This window comes from Sorex araneus, chromosome 1, assembly GCF_027595985.1.
Source record: "Sorex araneus isolate mSorAra2 chromosome 1, mSorAra2.pri, whole genome shotgun sequence".
In the NCBI taxonomy this organism is placed as follows: Eukaryota; Metazoa; Chordata; class Mammalia; order Eulipotyphla; family Soricidae; genus Sorex; species Sorex araneus.
In genome coordinates this window covers 224,733,787-224,756,228 of record NC_073302.1, presented here as the reverse complement: position 1 = coordinate 224,756,228, position 22,442 = coordinate 224,733,787, and the positions used below count along the sequence as shown (strand labels likewise).

The window sequence follows — 22,442 nt, the reverse complement described above, 5'->3', positions numbered from 1 at the left end:
AATGAATACATAATAAAAACTTAAATTTAGAAAAGTGGTATACTTCCTTTTTCTTAGTTTTCCTTAGAAGCATTGAAACATAGGGAATTTTTTCTTTTTTTTTTTTTAAGGGGGAGGAATATCCCACTGTGCTTTGGACTTACTCCTGGCTTTGTGCTCAGGGATTACTCCTTGCAGTGCTCAGGGGACTGTATGTGGTGCCAGGAATCAAACCACAGTTTCCATGTGTAAGACAAGTGACTTATCTGCTGTACTATCTCTTTAGCCTAGAATTTAGTTCTTAAATCTGAAAATATCAAAAGTTGCCAGTGATACAGTATTTTTTCCCTTTTCCTTCCTTCTGTTGTCCATGTTGCTGTAGCGGGAGTCATGCACACAGGTAACAAGTAGCAATTGGGGCTCAGGCACTTGCTCCCCAGGGGGTTGCTCTTCCTAGCTGTGGTACAGCTAGAATTCTTTTGTTACTCAGCATCACAGGCTGTAGCTTCTGGGTCCTCACTCAGTACACTAGGTTGCACGAGATGGAACTCTTGGTCTTAACAGGCAAGATTCTAGTACATAGTGGTTAATGTTCACTAAAGAAGACATAGAGATACAGCCTTAAATATGAAACCTCCTTCAGTGCCTGGGTTTGGCTCAGCAGTAGCATCTTTCCCTTGCAGGTGTGACTCGGGATGATTTGAGTTTGGTCCCTGGCACTGACAGAATTAAGTGTGTAATTCTGAGTGAGTGTCACAGCTGAGTGACACTCAGTCCCAGGGGAGCACTGGCCAGAGTCATTGGGGAACAGTGAATGGGAAGGGGACTGAAAGAAGAAAAGAAATTTCTTGTTTTGTTTCTTGGGCAAGCTTAATTTCTATATCTTCAAAATATAGGCGATAAACTTTGTAAAGATAGCATTCTGAACAACTGTGTGTATTTGGTGGACTTGTCTTGGATGGTAAGAGAATTTGAGAGTTTATTGTTGCATATGTCATAATTCGGTGTCCCTCCATATTTATGTGCCTTTTTTTCCTTTTCTTTGGAGGTCACACCCAGTGGTGCTCAGAGACTTGGTGCTCAGGGGTCACTCCCAATAATGCTTGGGGGATCATGCGGTACCAGCAGTCATACCTGTGGTTCCTGTGTGCTCCAGCATGTAGAACTATCTCTCTGCCCATTCCTTAATTCCTCTTAGAGACTCTTTTCCCTTCCTCTCCCAACCTTTTTTTCCTTCCTTTTACCATTCTTCCATCCTTTTTGTTTTCTTTTCTTTTTTTCCTGTTACCCCTGACAGTGTTCAGGTGACCATATGCAGTGTCAAGGATAAAACCAAGTTCAGGGACATACAAAACAAGTACCTTACCTACCCTCTGCACTTCAGCCCGCCATTTTTCTCTTCCAGTCTCCCTCCCTTCAGGCCCTACAAACTGTCACCCACCTCCTTGCTCTCCCCTAGGTCTTCTGGTGTTTTTTCTCAAGTTTTGTGTCTCCCTTTCTCTACTACTTGCTTTTATTCTCTCCCTCTTTTCTCTACGTCCTTTTTTTTTATTATTGTTTGTGGAATTTTATTTTATTTTATTTTATTTTATTTATTTTATTTTATTTTCACATGTAATTTTTTTATTAGTTTATTTTTAATTAGAGAGTCACCGTGAGGGTACAGTTACAGATCCATACATCTTTGTGCTCATGTTTCCCCCATACAAAGTTCGATAACCCATCCCTTCACCAGTGCCCATTCTCCACCACCAGTAAACCCAACATCCCTCCCCCCCTCCCCAGTCCCGTCTCCCCCCACCCCACCCTGCCACTATGGCAGGGAATTCCCTTTTGTTCTCTCTCTCTGATTAGGTGTTGTGGTTTGCAATAAAGGTGTTGAGTGGCCATTGTGTTCAATCTCTAGTCTGTATTCGGCCCGCATCACCCTTCCCCCACATGACCTCCAACCACATTTTACTTGGTGGTCCCTTCCCTGAGTTACCCAGAATGAGAGACCAGCCTCCAAGCCATGGAAACAATCTCCTGGTACTTATTTCTACTATTCTTGGGCGTTAGTCTTATAGTCTATTATTCTATATTCCACAGATGAGTGCAATCTTTCTATGTCTGTCTCTCTCTTTCTGACTCATTTCACTTAGCATGATACTTTCCATGTTGATCCACTTATATGCAAACGTCATGACCTCATTTTTTCTAACAGCTGCATAGTATTCCATTTCTACGTCCTTTTTTTGTCACTCATATTTCCCTTGCTGCCTACCTTTCCCTAAATACTCCTTATTTTTCTTCTTTACCTCTAATTTCCCATTTCTCCACTTTGTTTTATGATCCTTGCCCCTCCCTCTCGGAAAGAGTAACTGATCTGGATTTGCTGAGACTTTGTTTTGTTTGGTATTTCTTTGGTTTGGTTTTCTTTATAATGTATAGTGTTAGCACTAAAATTTGTTTTCTGCCCAGTATAAGTTTTTCCTCAGTTTAAAAAATTCAAACTCCATTATATAAGGTCAGCAGTTTGAAATTGTACTTAAAAGACTTTTCCCCTATTGCCTTATCAGGCCTTTAGATGCTTTTATTTTCCTGAAATGAGTTAGAGAATGTTATTAGTGGGTAAGGGGACAGTGCTCTTTAAAATTAGAGGGGGAAAAGGATCTGAAGGTGAGATGGTGTTTTTTAAGTTATGTAAAGTAAAATTTTAATTTTTAGAAAGAAGAAACCACATCTTCTGAAAGCAGTGCCTCTGGGGGGATGCTGAGGGCCTCCCAAGCAGTGCTCAGGGTCTCTGGGGCCATCCGTCGTCTGCTCAGGAGGCCATGCAGTGCTGGAGAGGGAAACTGGGTCAGGCATATGTCCTCTGCTCTGTCCTCAGCCCTGAGTGCCTTTGGTATCCCAGAAAATTAAAAAGAGGAGGTAATGAGATACACTTATAAAATTGTTTGGAAAGGGTAACACTGTAAAAGACAGAAGTAAGATAGACTGAATTTTCTTTTTCTCAAACTTCTAGCCTAAGACAGTTTTTCTCTAGCTAAATATATATTTACAGCACTTCTCTAATTTAATCTCAAGCCCTAACAGACATAAAGCAAGTTCCAAAGATTCTTCTGTACTGCTTTTCCCTGGACTTCATTTTCTCTTCTCAGAATTTCATCTCTTCTTTCATTGACTCTATATGCAAAGTCTAGTTTGGTTTTCTTGTAGGTCCATGTTACAAAACTTGAAGAGTCATAATAATCACCTGGGTATTTGTAAATAATTGATTCAGAACTTTCTGTCAGCATGCTAAAAAATAGCCTCTGTGGGAGCCAGAAAATTGGTACCATTTTCAAGGCTCTCCGGGTGGTTACCATCAGCAGGCAAGTACAAGAAGCATACTTCAAGTAGAGTAATTGGTACATTTTGTAAAATGAGCTATTTTTTTAGTAAGAGAATCTTACTAAAATCTTTTTTTCCCATCTTTTCACAGTAATATAGTCACTGTGAGTGTGAGTGTTTACACGAAGTACTCAATGTGTGATTCACTTCCAACACTAGCTTACTAAGTAGTCTCCAACTAATAGATGATTTCTGTGACCCATTCAGGTCCTGCTCAGGTTCCAATGATGTCCCCAAATGGTTCTGTGCCTCCTATTTATGTGCCTCCTGGATATGCCCCACAGGTATGTTTTATGCAGTTTTTTTTTAATGTATATAATGGTGATTTTAGTGTTACTCTTTTTGACTTTAAGATTTTTGCTGAAATATAATATAGCTTCTATTTAAATGTGTTTAGTATATTTTAAAAGGAAAGAAAATTTTTTGTGCTTGTCATTTGGCATCTTCTTTGGGTGTTGAACTGTTATTATAGAGAACTGATTCTAAAGTATTACCTTCCTGAATACGTAAAATAATATCAACTTGTAAGGTTGTCTACAGTGACATTATTTTAATTAATCATTAGCTTAGAAGCAACCCAAGGCTCTGCAGCTTCTAGTCTTACTCATACAGTGGTTCACAGACAGCCATAAGAGTTGTGTCATATAAAACAGAAAAAATTTGGACTTGCAGTTCAATAACCCCTAACTAAGAGGATTAGCATTGCTACACATCTGTAACTCTGTTCTGCTCTGAGTTAAGTAAAACTAACTTTCTGGTGCAGACAAGTTGATTTAAACTGCTAAGACTTGCAGATGTTTAATTTCTTCTACTACTGTGATTCTGTATAGTCTGTATTCATCATCTCAATTTTTATTTCTTTTCCTAACATTGAATTTTGAGCTTCTTGCTATAATATAGCTTTATCTACTACTTGTAGGATGCAGCAGAATTAATGTGTTCTAAAAGGTTTGGTAAAACAGAACTACAAATATCGAAATCCACTGTCGAGACTGTTCAGCCATATAACTGAGGAAATAATAATCTGCGTTATCAAAGAGCATTTTATAATAGGACAATAAAAAAGTGCCTCAACAGATTTTTGCTTAAAATTAAAATTAACACCAAGATTTGGGCTGGAGCAATAGCACAGCGGGTAGGGCATTTGCCTTGCACGCGGCTGACCCAGGTTTGATTCCCAGCATCCCATATGGTCCCCTGAGCACCACCAGGGGTGATTCCTGAGTGAAGAGCCAGGAGTAACCCCTGTGCATCACCTAGTGTGACACAAAAAGAAAAAAAAAATTAACAGCAAGATTTAATGAAAGGCGTTACCAGAAAAATTAGAAGAAATCATTATTTACCTGAGATAACCTCAAATTTATGATACTTATATTAATGGTATTACACTATTCAATTTATAATCACTTCAGATATGAACTCAATAACTCACATATATATTAATTTAAGCTTTTTGTAATTTTATAGGGATCTCATCTAGTAGTGCTTGCTTGGGATAGAACCTAACACTTCACATAGCAAGGATTATGTTCTACCACTTGAGTCAACATCCCTAACCCTTAATTTCATTTTTTAAGAATTTAAAGATATAGGGGCCAGAGCGATAGCACAACGGGTAGGGCGTTTGCCTTGCATGCGGCCGACCTGGGTTCAATCCCCGGCATCCCATATGGTCCCCCAAGCACTGCCAGGAGCAATTCCTGAGTGCAAAGCCAGGAGTAACCCCTGAGCATCGCTGGGTGTGACCAAAAAAGCAAAAAAAAAAAAAAAAAAAGAATTTAAAGATATAGAATGCCTATCACCAGAAGCACACAGTTCCTCAGGACAATTATTTTTCCCCTTTTCCACTCGTGAACAAAAACAAAATAGCTCTTGGGGTAAAAAATTAGATTTTTAGCTACATATATAGTAAATTTATTATTGGATCAGAAAAATCATTAATATTTTTAAACCAGTGTTTAAAAAATATTAGTCACAAAACTATATAAGATGTTACCCAATGTGGTAGGGAAATTTAATATTAACTATAAAATGATATGTAGAGAGCACATTAATGTACTCACCCAGAGCTTAAACATAAAGGAATATTACTTTTGTGAATAAGCCAATGGAAAATATATTAGCATACTGGCATGTGGGAGGTAAATGCATTAAATTATAACCAAAAGATCATCATGTACATGTAGTTTTGTTTATTTGCCTTTTTTCTAATTACAAACAATTTTAGAAAATTAATAATCTAACAAATAAAGAATTTTCAGAGAATTTGTTGATTTCTATTTTATTGATTTGGGCCCATACCCAATAGTGTCCAGAATTTACTTCTGGCCCTGCGTTCAGGGACCATACGGAGTGCCAGGGATCAAACCCAGGTTGGCTGTATGCGAGGTAACTACCCTACCCCCTATACTGTTGCGCAGGCCTTGGTTTTCAGAGAATTTTGGCATGCTACTTCTAGGCAGACAAATAGGGAGGGAGTCCAACAAAAACTGGAAAAGTCAACCATAAAGCAGTTGGTGACACTGAAAGCAAATGATAACAGAAATAGAAGAAACTTAAATTGTTTATACTCACATATCCCTGTGAGCATTGCAGCAGCAGATAACACTAAGCATATTTCATTAATGAACTTAAGGACTTAACAAGCAAAAGATTATAAACTACTTGAATGATAATGCTGAGAGGCAAAACCAAAAGTTCTCTCTTTCTGCCTTTCTTGTACTGGCTTTCCGGCCTTGTTTGGAGTGTGGGTTGTTATGGTGATGAAAGGTAGCCAACAAGGAGGGGATTGTAGATCTCATAATGTGGGTGAAGGGCCTCTGTCACTTAGTCATGTTGTCAGCTCACAGCAGTAAGGTCGGTAAATTTCGCAAAGAGTCTTCAAATTAGTGTGATAGCAGTCTTTTCTTTCTCATCTGAGTAGAATAACCTGAACAGTGATTGGTCGTGAAAGCAACTAGAAGGTAGGGGTACTTCAAGGTTTAGATGAGGATCAAGAGTGAAAATAAGACGAAAAAACGGGTTGTCATTCATTGCTGACATTGTTGTGTATGTATGTGTGGTATGTGAAGTAAATACCTGTGAATAAATGGTGAGAAATGGTTTAATAGATTCAAGTTGGAGTAGTTCTAAATTCAGGTAAAACCATGTAGAAACCAGTTGCTATAAGTAAGTAGAAGAGAAACAAAGATGGCAACTCGTGAGCACTACTAGCTTGGTGTTACAGGAGAAAAAACAATGTAGTTTCTAGTATAGTAAGAAACATATATTTCCCACCATGTCATTTAGTCAATAATTTTTTTAGCACCTTCTATGTGATAGGTGAACTATTTTGAGTTTGGGGGAGAAAACAGACCTGTTCTATCAAACAATGTATTTCTGGTGCAGAAGACATACTTCTGTTATAAAATTGAAAGATAGTAAACAGAATCTTCTTTCTCCTTTTTTTTAATAACCTTATGATGGAGAGGGAATTGGTGTAGTAGCTCTGCAACGATAAAACATTCACTTCAGTATACTGTAATACCTGTTCTTTTTTTTTTTTTTTTTTTTTTCTTTTTGGGTCACACCCGGCAATGCTCAGGGCTGACTCCTGGCTCTGCACTCAGGAATCATTCCTGGCGGTGCTCAGGGGACCATATGGGATGCTGGGAATCAACCCGGGTCGGCTGCATGCAAGGCAAACGCCCTACCCACTGTACTTTCACTCTAGCCCCTGTAATACCTGTTCTTAAAGAAGAAAATAGAGCTTTTCCTAATTAGAACTTATGTAGGGTAGGTGATTATTAAGACTATGCGGATTTATTCCTTTAAGCAGACTTATTTGGTCTATATCTTTTTTTTTTTCCCTTACGATTATTAGGGTTGGGTTGGGTTGGGTTGGGTTGGTTTGGGTTTGGTTTGGTTTGGTTTGGTTTGGTTTGGTTTGGTTTGGTTTGGTTTGGGGGCCACGCCTGGCATTACTTACTCCTGGCTCTCTGCTTAGGGATTCTCTTGGCATGATTCCAGATGCAAGGGATTAAACCTGCATCAGCCACAAGCAAGGCACTGTGTCTTATGCGACACTATCTCTCTGTTTTAATATAAATAGCCATTTATATTAAAAATAATAACTTCTTTCTGTGTGTCATGAAATTTAAAAATTAGAGGACAGGTACCTTTTGATTCTACAAAATTGGTTAGAGCATAAAATCAGTACCAAATTTCTTGTTTACTGTCAAAGTGAGCAGTAGTAGCCAGTTAATATCTATTTGTAGCATTTTAAGGATTAGCTTAACATACTTAATGCAAATATCTGTTGAAAAGTCTTATCAGGTTATGTAACATTTACACTTGGGAAACAGTGCTACAAGTATTTGTATTTGGTTATAAATACTAAACGATAAAGAATGAGTATAATAGAAATTTGAGGTGGGAATATTTGGGAACCGCTGAGATTTGAGTACCCAGGAAAGAAGTCTCTGATAGGCCTTTATCTTTAGGAAGTCAATATACTGTAATGGCATTCAATGAAAACAAATTCTTGAGACTAGAGTGTCGGATAACATTGGGTTTGTCCTTTTAGCCTTGCCGCAGGGAACTTTTTACCTTAAAGCAGTGTCCTTTCTGTATGGACACAGGAAGACAGTTAATTTTGTGCTTTGTAACTAGGGAGCTGATAGATGCCAATAATATTTATTCTTGGGCATCTGCTTTCTCAATTCAGTTGCCCGTAGTTCCTAGCACCCCAGAAGCAGGGTCCCAGTGAGGGACGGAGTGGACCCAGAGCAAGCTGTGAGCTACCCTGGCATCGAAATGGGCCAGGCCAAAGCGCCACAATACTCAACTATAAGTTGAGAGCATGGTCATAGACAAATGCCGTCATGATCCAAAGGTAACAAGGAGACTAAGACCCTGCTGGGGTTAGGAAGACTAACTTGACCTGAGGACTTCTGGAATATATAGTGAGATGTCCTCAAGAAGAACCAAAGTTTAAGTTTAATATATCTCTTACTGTGCTCATACAGAATGACATTGGTAGAAATATTAGAAATAGATTTACTACTATTTAAGTGGATTAGTAGCTAAGGAAAGAAGAAAGTGACACACCCTGGATGGGATCCCACCCTTAAGCATATCTCCTAGTAATCTGGAGTAATCTCTTTAGATGAAATTTTGACCTTGAGTTAATCTTCTGGAGGAGTGGTCTTACCGTTCTTTGTTTATTTGTTAATGTTCAACCCACCTTTGTGTCACCACCCTACGCGATTGCTATATAAACTAAGACTGTAAGAGAAATAAGGAAGAAGACACAGAAGCAGAGCACAAAGTGAAAGAGAATCAGGGAGTCATTGGAGCCAGAAGCAGGGGAAAGAAAGCACAAAGTGAGTGAGAATCAGAGTCAGAGTCAGAAGTGAGAGTGAGTGGGACTCTAGAGACTGAAGCAGAAGGGCTCCAGAGAGAGATCAGAAGAAGAGAGATCGGAAAAGACCAGGAGAGACGACAGAGACAGAGAGAGGTCGGAAGAGGCCAGAGAAGAGACTTCAGAGACAGAGTCAGAGATAAAGAGACAGAAGAGAGCACAATAGCACACAGAGAAGCATAGCACAAAGGAGGAGCCATCCTCCTCCACACGTTCAGACAAGCCTCATGCATGAAGGTACCGGCAGAAGAACCCAGGTGTGTGGGACCCAGGGCTGAGATCTCCAAGCCTGCTCAGATTGGGACTGGGCCTCTTCCGCCCATATCTCCCATTTTCCAGTAGCTAGGCGGTCACACCCAGGGACTGCCCCCGGGGCCCTGTAATCCCACCAATGGCCAACATCCAGAGACTTAAAACCAAGCTCCCGGAAGCATCTTATAGCCTACTTCTCCCTATGGGAGAACCTGGCAAGCTACCGAGAGTTCCTGCCCACATGGGAGAGCCTCTCAAACTCCCCATGGTGTATTCATATGCCAAAACCAGTAACTGCTGGGTTTCATTCCCCTGACCCTGAAAGAGCCTCTAATGCAGCATCAAGGAAGGATGAGTGAAGAGAGGCTTCTTTAATCTCAGGGCTAGGACGAATGGAGACGTTACTGAGACCACTCGAGAAATTGGATGATGATGATGAGGAGGAGGAGGAGGAGGAGGAGTCCATTTAATAAACTCACTGGTCCATTATTAGTCTTTTGTTTCACTTGACCTGTAACAGCATTTGACATAGTTGATTCTTCTGGATACATTTCACCAAATATGTAGGCTCATTTCTTCCTCCTTTACTTGGTTGCCTTTTCCCATTCTTTGCTGAGTTGCAGACTCAGCTAAGTGTAGCTAACTCAAATATCTAGTGCATATTTCCACTTAGATTTTTTCACAGTATTATGAAACTCACATGCCCAATCTAAAATTCTGAATTTCCTTCAAAATAACTTAGTCTTCATCATTTCAGGACCTCCTCTCATGACTGCTTTTCCTTCTCTGATGGAATCATCAACTCATGTTGTATCTTTTTGTTGTGGGAAGTGGTGTAGGGGAGGGTAGTTCAGGGCCACACTCTACAGTGCTCAGGGTCACTCCTAATGGTACTTGGGAACCATTCAGGGAGCCGAATGTGTTGGGATTGAGTGAGGATCGGCCTGATGCACTGTAAACACATCACCTTTTGTACTACCTCTGAGACTCCTCTTGAATCTCTTAAACATATGCAAAATGTGAACCACTTTTCATCCTGACCCAACCATCATCATCTATCGCCTAGATTACTAAAGTAGCCTCCTTCATGGAATTCCTATTTTTAGACTCTTGTCCTACAATCTGTTTAGCCCTTAAAGCTGTCCTGTTAAATGTGAACTTATTTTAGGATTTCTCAACCTTGTTACTATAGACAATTAGGACAGGCAGTTTTTTGGTTGTTGTTTCAAGGTTTTGTCTTTCTATATTACAGGATATTTAAACATCTCTGACTTCTGTACCTACTAGATGCCAATTATACTACCACTTCCAATTGTTATACTAAAACAATTTTTTGTATGTCTCTAGAGGCGAGAGCCATAGTACAGTGGGTAGGGCACTTTGGGTGTGGCTAACCCAGGTTTGATCCCTGCCACTTTATATGCCCTCCAGCCCTGCCCTGCCAGGAGAGATCCTGAACAGAGCCAAGAGTAAGCCCTGAACACTCCCAAAACAAAAACAGGGTCCAGAACAATAGTACAGCAAGTAGGGCATTTGCCTTGCATGCAGCTGACCCAGATCAATCCACGGCATCCTGTCTAGTCTCCCAAGCCCACCAAGAGTAATACCTGAGTGCAGAGCCAGAATGAAGCCCTGAGCACAGCAAGGTGTGGCTCAGAATTTTTCTTTTAAAGGCTCTAGTTACTATCAAATGTCCTCTCAGCAGGACTTTTTGTTTAAACTTATTTTTACTCATTCACCTAATAAAAAACTTTTACTTAAGGCACTGTGGTTGATTTACAAAATTATTCATAGTTGAGTTTTGGTCAGACAGTGTTTCAGCGTCAGTCCCACCATCAGTGTCTGCGCTCCTCCGCCAGTGTTTCCAGGTTCCTCCCCTTTCCCCAGCCTGCCTCCTTGACACGCACATGTTTTGTGGTAGATTGAACATCATGCTTTCAGTGTTGTTGTCTCTGTGGTTTGTTTGTAAATATACACCACACTTCTGTGGACGGGGAAACTAGGTATCCGCTTTTGATACTGTGCATTCACTCATCTTGTTATTCTGTATACCACTGATAAGAGAAGTAATGTGTTATTTGTCCTCTTTCTGACACTATATAACATGATATTCTCCAGTTCCACCCAAATAGCAGAAAATTGCATGATTTTATCAGACCTGCAGCTGCATAGTATTTCATTGCATCTTTATATCGTGTCTTCATTATCCACTCATCTCTTGGGCACCTAAGTTGATTCCCTACATTAGCTGTTGTACTAGGTGCTGCCATGAATGGTACTGTGCAGATGTCCCTTTGACTGTTTCGTGTCTTGGGGGTAAAGACCAAGAAGTGCAGTTGCTGAGGGGGATGGCAGTTCTTTGTTTTCTGAGAAATCACCACAATGTGTTCTACAGTATTTGAAGCAGACAGCATTCCTGGCAGCGGTGGGCGAAAGCTCCCTTTCACATATCCCCACCAACCCAGATTGTTCCCAGTTTGTCTTGTTACAGTCTTGCTCACTCGTAAGAAATGCTGTCTCGTCATCTGAGTTTGTGATGTGTGATGAGTACTCTTACATGTGCATATTGGCCGTTCTTCTGTCTTCCTCAGGTTTCCTCTTCCCATCTATTTGATAGGGTTTGGGGAATTTTTGTTATTCTTGTTGCTGATCTTTGTGAATACTTTATATATCTTGGATCTTAAGAAAAATTTAATTGAGTCAGTATGAATTACAGAATTATTTATGATTGAGTTTCAGGTCTGCTATGTTCCCAACAACCATTTCCTTCACCAGTGTTTGCATCCCTTCACCAGTATCCCTACATTCCCCTCCCGCACCCCACGCCCCAGTCTGTGTCTATGGTAGGCACTTTTTTCTTTTTCCTTTACACACTTGGGTTACCTGATCTGTTGAATACAAATATTTTCTTCCATTGATTTGGGTTTCCTTTACTTTTAGCCCATGTTTCTTTTTCTATACAGAATCTCTGTAATTTGATGTAGTCCATTTGTTTATTTTTATTTGTGTAGCCTCTTTGTCAGTGGGATTGTATCTTTGAAAACACCTTTGAGGTCCAAATCATGGAGCATTCTGCCAGTATTTTCCTCAGTGTATTTTATGGGTTCTGATCTCAAGATCTTTGGTCCACTTTGAATTTACTTTTGTGTGTAACTTTTAGGATATGAATCCATCTTTTTTTTTTAACGTGCTGATCCAGTTTTCCCAGCACTATTTGTTGAAGAGGCTATCTTTATACCACTTCATATACCCAGCTCTTTTGTCAAAAATTGTGTGACCCCAGGTATATAGATAAATAATTAGGTTTGCAAATCAAATTATGGATTGTAAATCATAAGGAATATTTTTTAATCAAGCTAGAGAGGTAGTGCAGTGGTTAGTCCAAGTGTTAAGGTACTTGCCTTGCATGCACTGATCCCGATTAGATATGGATTCCCAAGGAGTGATGCCTGAGCCTCACTGGTTAGTTCCAAAACAAAAAACATTGTTTATTTTTAAACATCATTCTACTTGCTATTCATTGTTTTTGTCACCTTGCAAACATTATATTTATCTGCTCCTTTTCGTACATGTGCCCCCACAGAAACTTCATTCTGATACCTTTTCTCTTTTCTAAATGCTCATCCCCAAAACAGCAGTTTATAATGAGGAGAGGGAGTAAAATTCAAGATAGCTTTCTAAGTAGACTTAGGGCTCATATGTTTGTTTAGTAAGGGGAAGGAAAATGAAGAGAAAAGATGGCATGAACAGTGCGAAGTAGGTAAGAATGAAGATGATGCTGGTCCACCAACATAATGGAGTTGAGGGTTCAGAATTTGGTATAGAAGATACCAGTTTAGGGGCTAGAGCGATAGGACAGCAGGTAGGGCATTTGCCTTGCATGCGGCCGACCCAGGTTTGATTCCCAGTATCCCATATGGTCCCCCAAGCACCGCCAGGAGTAATTCCTGAGCGCAGAGCCAGAGTAACCCCTGTGCATCACCGGGTGTGACCCAAAAAGCAAAAAAAAAAAAAAGAAGAAGAAGAAGAAGAAGATACCTGTTTAGAGAAGGACTGAACCATATTGAATCCAAGATTAAAGATTATGAATATACTATGCCCAGAAATTTGGTATTAAGATATTTTTAGTCAGATTTAATAAAGATAAAAGTATTATGTTGACCCAAGAATAGTAGAAATAAGTACCAGGAGGCTGACTCCATGGCTTGGAGGCTGGCCTCACATTCTAGGGAGAGGGCAACTCAGAGAAGGGATCACCAAGTATATATAATGCGGGGGGGGGGGGGGGGGGGGGCGGAAAGGTGATGCGGGCTGAATGTGGGCTAGAGACTGAACACAATGGCCACTCAACACCTTTATTGCAAACCACAACACCTAATTAGAGAGAACAAAAGGGAATACTCTGCCACAGTGGCGGGGCAGGGTGTCGGGAGATGGGATTGGGGAGGGTAGGAGGGATGCTGGGTTTATTGGTGGTGGAGAATGAGCACTGGTGAAGGGATGGGTTCTCGAACTTTGTATGAGGGAAACAAGAGCACAAAGATAAGTAAATCTGTAACTGTACCCTCACGGTGATTCACTAATTAAAAATAAATAAAGGAAAAAAATTTTTTAAAAATGTAGTATGTTGAGGTACAGACATTGTGGTTTTGCTAACTGAGAATCCTTTCAGTTGTCTTGCATGCAACTTTGTTTTGCGCCCTAACACTGCATGTGGTCCTCTTAATACATACCAGGAGTAACCTCTGAGCACAGAGTCAATACTAACCCGTTTAGCACCACCTAGTATGATACAAACTTCCCAGCCCCCTCCTCCCAAATAAGAAAACCCATACAAAATTTCTAATGTCCCTTCTTGTAATTAGAAACTGGAATACTATAGTTCTAGAGTCTGTTCAGTGTAGTTTGGTTTCTGTACAGTACAGTTTAGTTTCTGCTAGACACAGACACTTGTCTAAGACTTGATTTCAGAATTAAGTTAAATAAAGAGAAAGCCGGGATGTGAGGCATTTGCTTTTCTGTAAGCAAAACGTAGTTCTAAGAGTTAGCATGTAAAAATCAGTGAATTCATTTGTATTCTTGTTCCATATGAGACTGGTCATCTCATAATCCCAAAAGTTAGTCTTGCAGATTATTTAACGATAGCTATATTAATGTTCTTCTTAAAAAATAATCATTTATTTCTTATTTAGACTTATCTGTACCAAGTAAGTGTGTATTCTGATATATCTATATGTCTATATTTATTTACAGAATTTGCTGTCCTACGTATAGTAAAATCTGACCTTTCTAAAAACATCAGAATTTTCTTTAGAGTCAGCAGTTTACATTTTACTCATTTTCTGCTTACCTAGAAAAGGAGTTACTAACCCTTGATAGTAATTATCAAAGGCTCTGTTTTAGCAGACAGGTTTATAATTTTAAATAAAATCATGCTGTCTAAAGCACTATATTCTTGCTGCTCCATTATTAAAGGGAATAAATTTGTCTTTAAAAAGAAAAAAAGAAAAAGAAGCCTTAAAGACATTTTTTCTAGTACATGATCTCCACTTTAAAATATTTAATTTCTAAGGTTCAAAGCTATTTTGCTTAACTGGGATTTTTAGTGTATTCGGTATATGCCTCCTTTGAGATGAACTGTTAAAACTGCCCTCCTGTGGTTATAGAATTTTGTATCTAAATTTATGTGTGGTTGATTTCTTGGAGTCTGGTTCCAGGGTTTCCATTCCCCGCCTAATTTCTGTTTCATTGCTTATATTCTTCTACTACTTATCCTACCGTCATAATATGGAAAGGGAAATTTATTTCTAATCCTATTGTACTTAAACAAGAAATTCACTTGAGTCTCCCTTCTATTTTTTTTTTCTTTTTGGGTCACACCTGGCGGTGCACAGGGATTACTCCTGTACTCCTGGCTCTGCACTCGGGAATCACTCCTGGCAGTGCTCAGGGGACCATATGGGATGCTGGGATTTGAACCCGGGTCGGCCGTGTGCAAGGCCAATGCCCTACCTGCTGTGCTATCACTCCAGCCCCTTCCCTTCATTTTTATTGCAAATCATTGTTCATTCTTTATTTAGTCTTTTAAGATTTATGTTGCGTTGTACGACAGAAACAGTTACTTCATGTTGCTCAGTACTAATTTGTATGTATTGAATAATAAAATCTTTTCATGGAGTCTATTAAAAAAACTTCCAGTGGTATAAAAATTCTTACTCTTACATGCTTCAGAAAATTTGCTTACCTCCCTTGGAAGTAACTTGACAGTGTTTGTTTCATAGGTTATTGAAGACAATGGTGTTCGGAGAGTTGTTGTGGTTCCACAGGCACCAGAGTTTCATCCTGGTGGCCACACAGTCATACATAGGTCTCCACATCCTCCTCTACCTGGTTTTATTCCTGTCCCAACCATGATGCCCCCTCCACCACGCCACATGTATTCACCAGTGACTGGAGCTGGAGACATGGCTACACAATATTTGCCACAGTATCCGTCTTCACAAGTATATGGAGATGTAGGTAAGACATCTGAATCTATTCATTTTATCCAATTGGTTTTGCTTTAATTATCCTAATAGATACAGTCATATAGTATCATAGCACTTTATATCACAGAAGTGCTACTATATTGTTTCATCCTTATATTTACCCTTTAAGACAAGCAAGAGAGCTGAACTTACTTGTACAGTAATATTTAATTGAGTCGTACTCAAGTGACAGATCTTTTCCTCTGTTCTGTAGACTCTGAATAAAAATTTCAGCCTGAAATAATAGTTATGTCCATTTATGGAGTAAATGTGATTGTTAAATTCTAAATCTGTGTTGTCACTAACCAGCGTTGCCGTATACTGTGGGAGATGAAAAAAAGCAGAGTAAAGCATAATTCTGCCCTCTGAGAGTTAATTGTTAAAAAGACACAGAATGATCTCTCATTCGGGATATAAAGAAACATAGTAGGGGAATAACAAATACCTAAAAACAGCAGAAACTGAGAACCTGTCTGCAGAGTGTATCACAAGGAAGGGAGGAAGGGGTTGGAAGGACACTGGGACAGTAGTGGATTGGTGGAGGGACACTGGGACAGTAGTGGATTGGTGGACACTGGTGGAGGGTGTGGCACTGGAATGTTTTGTGCGTGAAACCCTACCATTTATGCATGAAACCCTACCATTTAGCAATTGGAAGCTAATTTGTAAGCTAATCTGTAAACTAAAATTTTTTTTTTAAAAAGAAGATAACTACACATACAGTGATCTTAAATTCTTTGCTGCGTCTTTAAATACCATCTGTGTACTGACTCATATTTTTATTTCCTACCAGAATACCAAATTTCTTTTCAAAAATATTCTACCAAGATTTCTGTCAAAAATATTTATGATCCTTAGGCATATTTTTAACTGCCTTATCCTTAGTTTTTACTGCCATTCTTACTCCCAAATGTGCATACTTTGCTAGAGTCACCTTTTTAAAGTCAAATAATAAACTTTGCTTTGCTTTTACTATTTTTATGATTTCCCATTGCAAAGTCCTAACTCTATTTCTTTAGACCAGGATTTTTAAATCTCAGTACTCGACACTGGGATATGGATAATGTCTTTGTTTTGAAAGACATTGTACTTTATAAGATACACATTCAGAGACACTGTGCATTACATGATGTTTAGCATCATACAAGTGTGCTCCAAAAATAAGAAAATGAACACCTTGCAGGGTCTGGAGGAACAGTGCAGGAGGTGTGGGTGATACATATACGATAATCATGTCACAAAAGTTGGTTCTATAGTTGGTAGAGACACCAAAAATAGTTTTTGTTTTACAAAATCATTTTTTTTTTCTTACACCATACACACAAGTTGAGAAAATGACAGCTTTTAAATATTTCTGTTTATTCCTAGATGCTCATTCTACCCATGGAAGATCTAACTTTAGAGATGAAAGATCTAGTAAAACATATGAACGTTTGCAGAAAAAATTAAAGGATCGTCAAGGAACCCAGAAAGACAAAATGAACAGTCCACCTTCATCACCCCAGAAGAGTCCTTCTCCCATAAATGAACATAATGGACTGACGAAAGGACAAAGTGGCGGAAGCACGGGGTCAGCAAAAAGCAAGTCGGGGAAAGGACGAGGTGGCGCACAAATTGATGCAGAAACTGAAGGTAACTAAAATATCCAATAAGTTACGATGGCATATTTCATTATTATTTAACCTGTTAAAACATATTCTCATCTTTCAGTCATCTCTTCCTGCTCTAAATAGAGTAGGAATTAATAGCCTAACATTGGCTGTGTGAGAAAAGACTTTAGAATCTAAATTGTTATCAGGGTACTTCTTTTTGCAGTTTGGGATAACCCATTTTCCTAGTCTCATAAATTTTACTAGCTAAGAGAAATTTGACAGACAATGCAGCTGGAATAAAAGCATGTTCCTTTTTGTGTGGAACCCTACTAAGGATATGCTACCTATATTCCCCCTATTTGTGTGTGAATCCCCGATAACAACTAGTTTTATGTTACTCACCAGTCTGTGTACTGTGTAGCTGTAGTAGAATGTTTTCCATTCCTTTTTTCAAGTTTCTGTTTTTTAAAATTACCTTGCTTTCCCTTGGAATCTTCCCCTAACCTGACTTATGTCATATAAGCATCACTTTCTTCTCTTCAAATTTTCCATTTCCCAGCAACAAATGTACGTTTACAAAAATGTTATTCCTATTCTTGAAACCTACTAATCATTCATTTTCAGTTGTACTATTTTAGATGTTTAAGGTAAAAAATTCAGATACATCTATAGTAGCTAAAATTAGAGTCAAACTAATTCATATTTTGGATCCACAACTAAGGTATGTCAGGAAGCAAATATTTTATTAATTATTAAGAGATAAGAATTGAGTCCGGGAGATAGTACAGGGATGAAGGTTGTGCGTGTGACCAGCTTGATTCAGTCTCCAGCATGGCATGTGGTTTCCTTGAGCTCTGCTAGGAGCAGTCTCTGAGCACTGCCAGGTATGGCCCAAAAGCAAAACAAACTGAGGTATGAATTGGCAAATGAAACTTTTCCAGTGAATTACAACTAAAATGTGCTAGCAACAAGAAAAAAATTACTGTCTTAGTTATATAGCATAATAATCCCAATTAAATGGCAATAATGTAAAAAACCCCTCTAATTTTTGAAAGTATATTGTAAGGAGAAAGGAATGGTTGCATTTAAGTTCATTTATATAATATTAAAAAGACTTTTTTTTTTTTAGAAAAAGACGAAGAAACTAAAGCTTTTGAAGCACTTCTGTCCAACATTGCCAAACCAGTGGTAAGTACCTCTTGTATTTTTTTTTGAGGGGGGTCACACCCAGCGATGCAGAGGGGTTACTCCTGGCTCATACACTCAGGAATTACTCCTAGCGTAGCTCGGTGCTTGGGGGACCATATGGGATGCTGGGAATCGAACCCGGGTCGGCCGCATGCAAGGCAAACTCCCTACCCGCTGTGCTATCGCTCCAGCCCCCTCTCTTGTATTTTTAAATTTTTTTTTATTTTTGACATCTGTAGTTAGCATGTTATATAGGATATTGAGGTGGTTTTTTCTTAGGTCTTACATACAGCTTAAACATTCATAAGGAAGGTGAGGTCAGTGGATCAGTGCAGATCAGATGGAAGGAGAGAGATGTTGAACAGGGAAGCAGATTCTAAACAAATTTAATTTTTAAGCAATGATTTAGTATATACTAAATGACATTGCAAAGCATTGGGGTAGGGGAAAGATCTAATGATGTGGCTGTGACTCAATTTTTTTAAATCCCACTTGCATGGTTTTTATACAAAACACATTTAATCTAATGCAAAAGGAATTAATGAAATCAGGATAGGTAATAATACTCTTCAAGTGGATAAAGTTGCCCCAGCTGTAATGGCTAAGGGGCATAGTAATTACCCCCGGTGCAACTGGGTAGTATTTTCTGTTTGTTTACTTAAAAATGGTTTATTTGGGTGATGCAGAGGTGGGTGTAGGAGATGGATTTCCAAGTAATTTTTTTGGAAGAGAAAAGTAAGCCAAATAAGTTCAGAAGCCTTAAGTGCAATAGAAGAAATCAGGAAGAAAAAAAAAAAGCATAGCAAAACTGGCTACGTAAAATTCTGTGTTTTTTAAACAGCCTACAAAAATCCCATTATTCTAATAGAAAAATCATGTGACAAAATAATAACATCAAGTGAAGTGCTCATACAAATTGAACTTTCTGAATGTATTAAGACCTCAAAGCATACTTTACTAGCAATAAAAAAAAAATAGAATTTAAACTTCTCGGAAACTTGAGAGGTCAGGAGAGAGTATAGCAGTTAGTTAGAAACACATATATGATTTACTCTGGTTTGATTCATATTTAAAAATAACTAAGAGATGATCATTAAATATAGATGATTTTAAAACAAGCTTTGTACACAAACATTAAGGTAACTCTGCCAGTCTATCGTTTAATCCCTAATGTTTTTCCTCTTTATTAGACTTTAATTACAAAAGCAGTACATGCTCATGAACTATTTCAGTAATCCAAGAGATAAAATGAATATTATTAAAACCTTTTTTCTCTTAAAATTCCTTTATGTATCCCACCACACATATACAAAAATCCCCAGAATTTAATATACTTGTGCAGTATATTTTCAGGTATTTGAATGCATTTTTAAAAAGTCTCAACTGAGATTATTATACATTTTTAAGTTTTTCAACACCTACATAGTAATGTAAGGCTGTACAAATATTCCAACTTCTCTCAACTATTAATAATACCACAGTCAATATTTTAAATTATTGTAATGGGTTCAAGAATCTCTGTCTAGAAACTGTACCTTAGCTCCATCTGCATCCATATCCAGATATTAAGAAAGCACCCAGCCAGTGCTTATGCATATGACAGCCAAGATTCAGTCCTGGCACCACAGAAGAGAGAGAGCTCATTTCTCTAAATACTGAGCAAACCAATAGTGACTTTTTAATTTTCTTTGTCCCTTAAATTCCATTTAATTACACATGCAGTTTCACATAATTGCATACTTTATCCATTTATGTTTTGGATAGTTTATGTCCTTTCTTTTTTTTTTCTTTGTCTTTTTCTTACTGTAAGACACTTTCTAACTTTAATCAACCCTTTTAAATTATGTGAGGTTTTATTTCCCCAGTCTTTCAACTGGATAGTAATAGTTTTAAGTGTACAGAGTGGTCTTTAAACTTGTACCTTTTCATAGGAAACTATATTTCATCTAATAATAGATTTCTAGTTGTGAGCCATTTTAGTAGATACATCTAAATAAATATATTTTATTTGATCTGAAAACATACTTGATTTTGTGTTTGTTTATTGTGCACATTATTGTTTCGGCCAAGAGCTTTTAAATCTTTGTTCTTGCAGGCCTCAGACATCCAGGCAAGGACAGTAGTACTGACGTGGTCACCTCCTTCCAGCCTCATTAACGGTGAAGCAGAAGAGACTAATGCACCAGAGTTCTATGGCTATGAAATTCTGATATCAAGTACTGGAAAAGATGGGAAATATAAAAGTGTTTATATGTAGGTATTCGTTGTGTTTTTTTTTTTTCCTCCTGTTATGTAAGTTAATTATTGTAAAGAACCTCACTAGTATCTGCTTTTCCCCCACTTTGGCTCTGTAAGTTGAACAATGATGACGCTTTTCATATAGATAGACCTCATGCCTCCTGTTAGGCTTTCTCCTCCTTGGTGTCACTTTCATTGGCTACATTCAGCCCTTTTGTTTTGGGGTTGGTTGGTTTTGTTGTTGTTGTTGTTGTTGTTGTTGTTTGGTTTGGGAGCCAACCCCGTGTACTCAGGGCTTACTCCTGGCTCTCTCAAGGATCACTCCCAGAAGGACTCAGGGCACCATATGAGATTCATATGGGACTTGTCTTATTTTAAAGTAGCCCATTTAGTTCTTCTAGTGAAAGGCCAGTGCACCCTGCCCCGCCCCCTCACAGGGGAAGCAGGGGCGTGTCAAGGGCCTCCAACTTACTCTACACCTCTCGTTTCTCTTCATCATCCCAGTCTAGTCAGGTTCAGCCGGCCAGTTGTGCCAGCCCTGTTCTCTTGGCATGGTTCCGCTGGATAGTAGGTAGGGACAGTGGGAATTTCTCTCATCCTTTCACTAATAGTGCTTTACTAATTAGAGATGAGGCATTTGGCTACCCTAAGACAGTCATAGTTACTCCTGCTGTTTACCTGCACTTCATTGAATTTCTTCACTTTGACATTTAAAACACTGGGCAGAAATCACGTCATGTCAACATCCGCTGCAGGCCTTCAAGGGGGGGACAGTATGAGGTGACGGGTTGAAGCCAAGGCAGTGTCCTACCCGCTGTGCTTCCAGCCCATATTCACCTTTGTTAATGTTTTGGTAGACTCTCTACTAGATGTTTCACAGTTCTTCTTGAGACAAAAATAGATACTATGTTGAGCTCAGAACCAGATACACAGAGTTCTTTCAGCTGAACTCCTGAACTGCTCTGTTATAATCATTTTTAAAACCTAACAGCATTCTCTTTTTCCTTGCTTCAGAATTACTACTTAAGAAGCCACAATGTCATTGACTAAAATTGACTTTCATTACTGATAGTTGCAAAATAGTTTTCTGTATTCATAATACAGAGTTGCTTGTTCTCATAAAAAATAAAAAGTAAGCTTCATAATTTCTTAAAATTTAGCACTAGGAAGATTACAGAGGGAGTGGTTAGTCATTTGAATGATTGTATCACAGAACACCAAATGTGTTCTACATCTTCTTTCAGAACATAGCTAACACAGAGAAGGAAGAAAAGTGAAATTGTCCCAGTGAGCATCATCTCTTACTATATGTTATAAAAAAAGGCTGGTCATCTTCTCTATTGAAATATATGTTATTCATGTTTCTTTGAGGGGAGGGGGCCGCTGGAGCACAGAGTTGCTCAGAGGTTACTCCTGGCTCAGCACTCAAGAATTGCTCCTGGCAATGGTCGAGGTACCATATGGAGTGCTGGAGATCCAACTAGGGTCAGCCATGTTCAAGGCGCAAACACCCTACCCACTGTATTATCACTAAGGCCCTTGTTAATTCATTTTTCTTAAAGGAGACAAATCTACCTAAGTAAGTGGGATAGAGTCCCATTAACATAAAGGCCCATTGTTTTTGTGTGAATGGCTATTTGTAATTAGACATGACTGCTTGCTTAAGAAAAAAAAATTCTACTTGCAGTTTGACCAGAATGCACAGAGAGAGATCGTTTGTTTCCTTTACCCTACAGCAGTTAAATCTCTTTAAGGATGCTACACAACTGCCCATTTCATTGAAGTGTACTTGGATCAGTGAGAAATGTTTTCTTCTAGTACTCAGTGGTTTTAATTTGAAAATAGGTTGATTGGAACATAGGCATGTAGAAGGTGCTATACAGGGTGAAGAGA

General features: G+C 38.7%; 1 protein-coding gene across 5 annotated transcripts in view; it reads left to right on the top strand.

Moving 5' to 3' along the window:
• FNDC3A (fibronectin type III domain containing 3A) overlaps positions 1-22,442 on the top strand; it is a 167,602-nt gene that overhangs the window by 96,974 nt on the left and 48,186 nt on the right. For all 5 annotated transcript variants that reach the window (XM_055133520.1, XM_055133530.1, XM_055133512.1 and 2 more), the window contains 5 exons: positions 3,559-3,635; positions 15,286-15,523; positions 16,900-17,163; positions 18,253-18,311; positions 20,407-20,564. In XM_055133520.1, the coding sequence (XP_054989495.1) occupies positions 3,559-3,635; positions 15,286-15,523; positions 16,900-17,163; positions 18,253-18,311; positions 20,407-20,564 (796 nt within the window). The remainder of the gene's footprint in view (positions 1-3,558; positions 3,636-15,285; positions 15,524-16,899; positions 17,164-18,252; positions 18,312-20,406; positions 20,565-22,442) is intronic.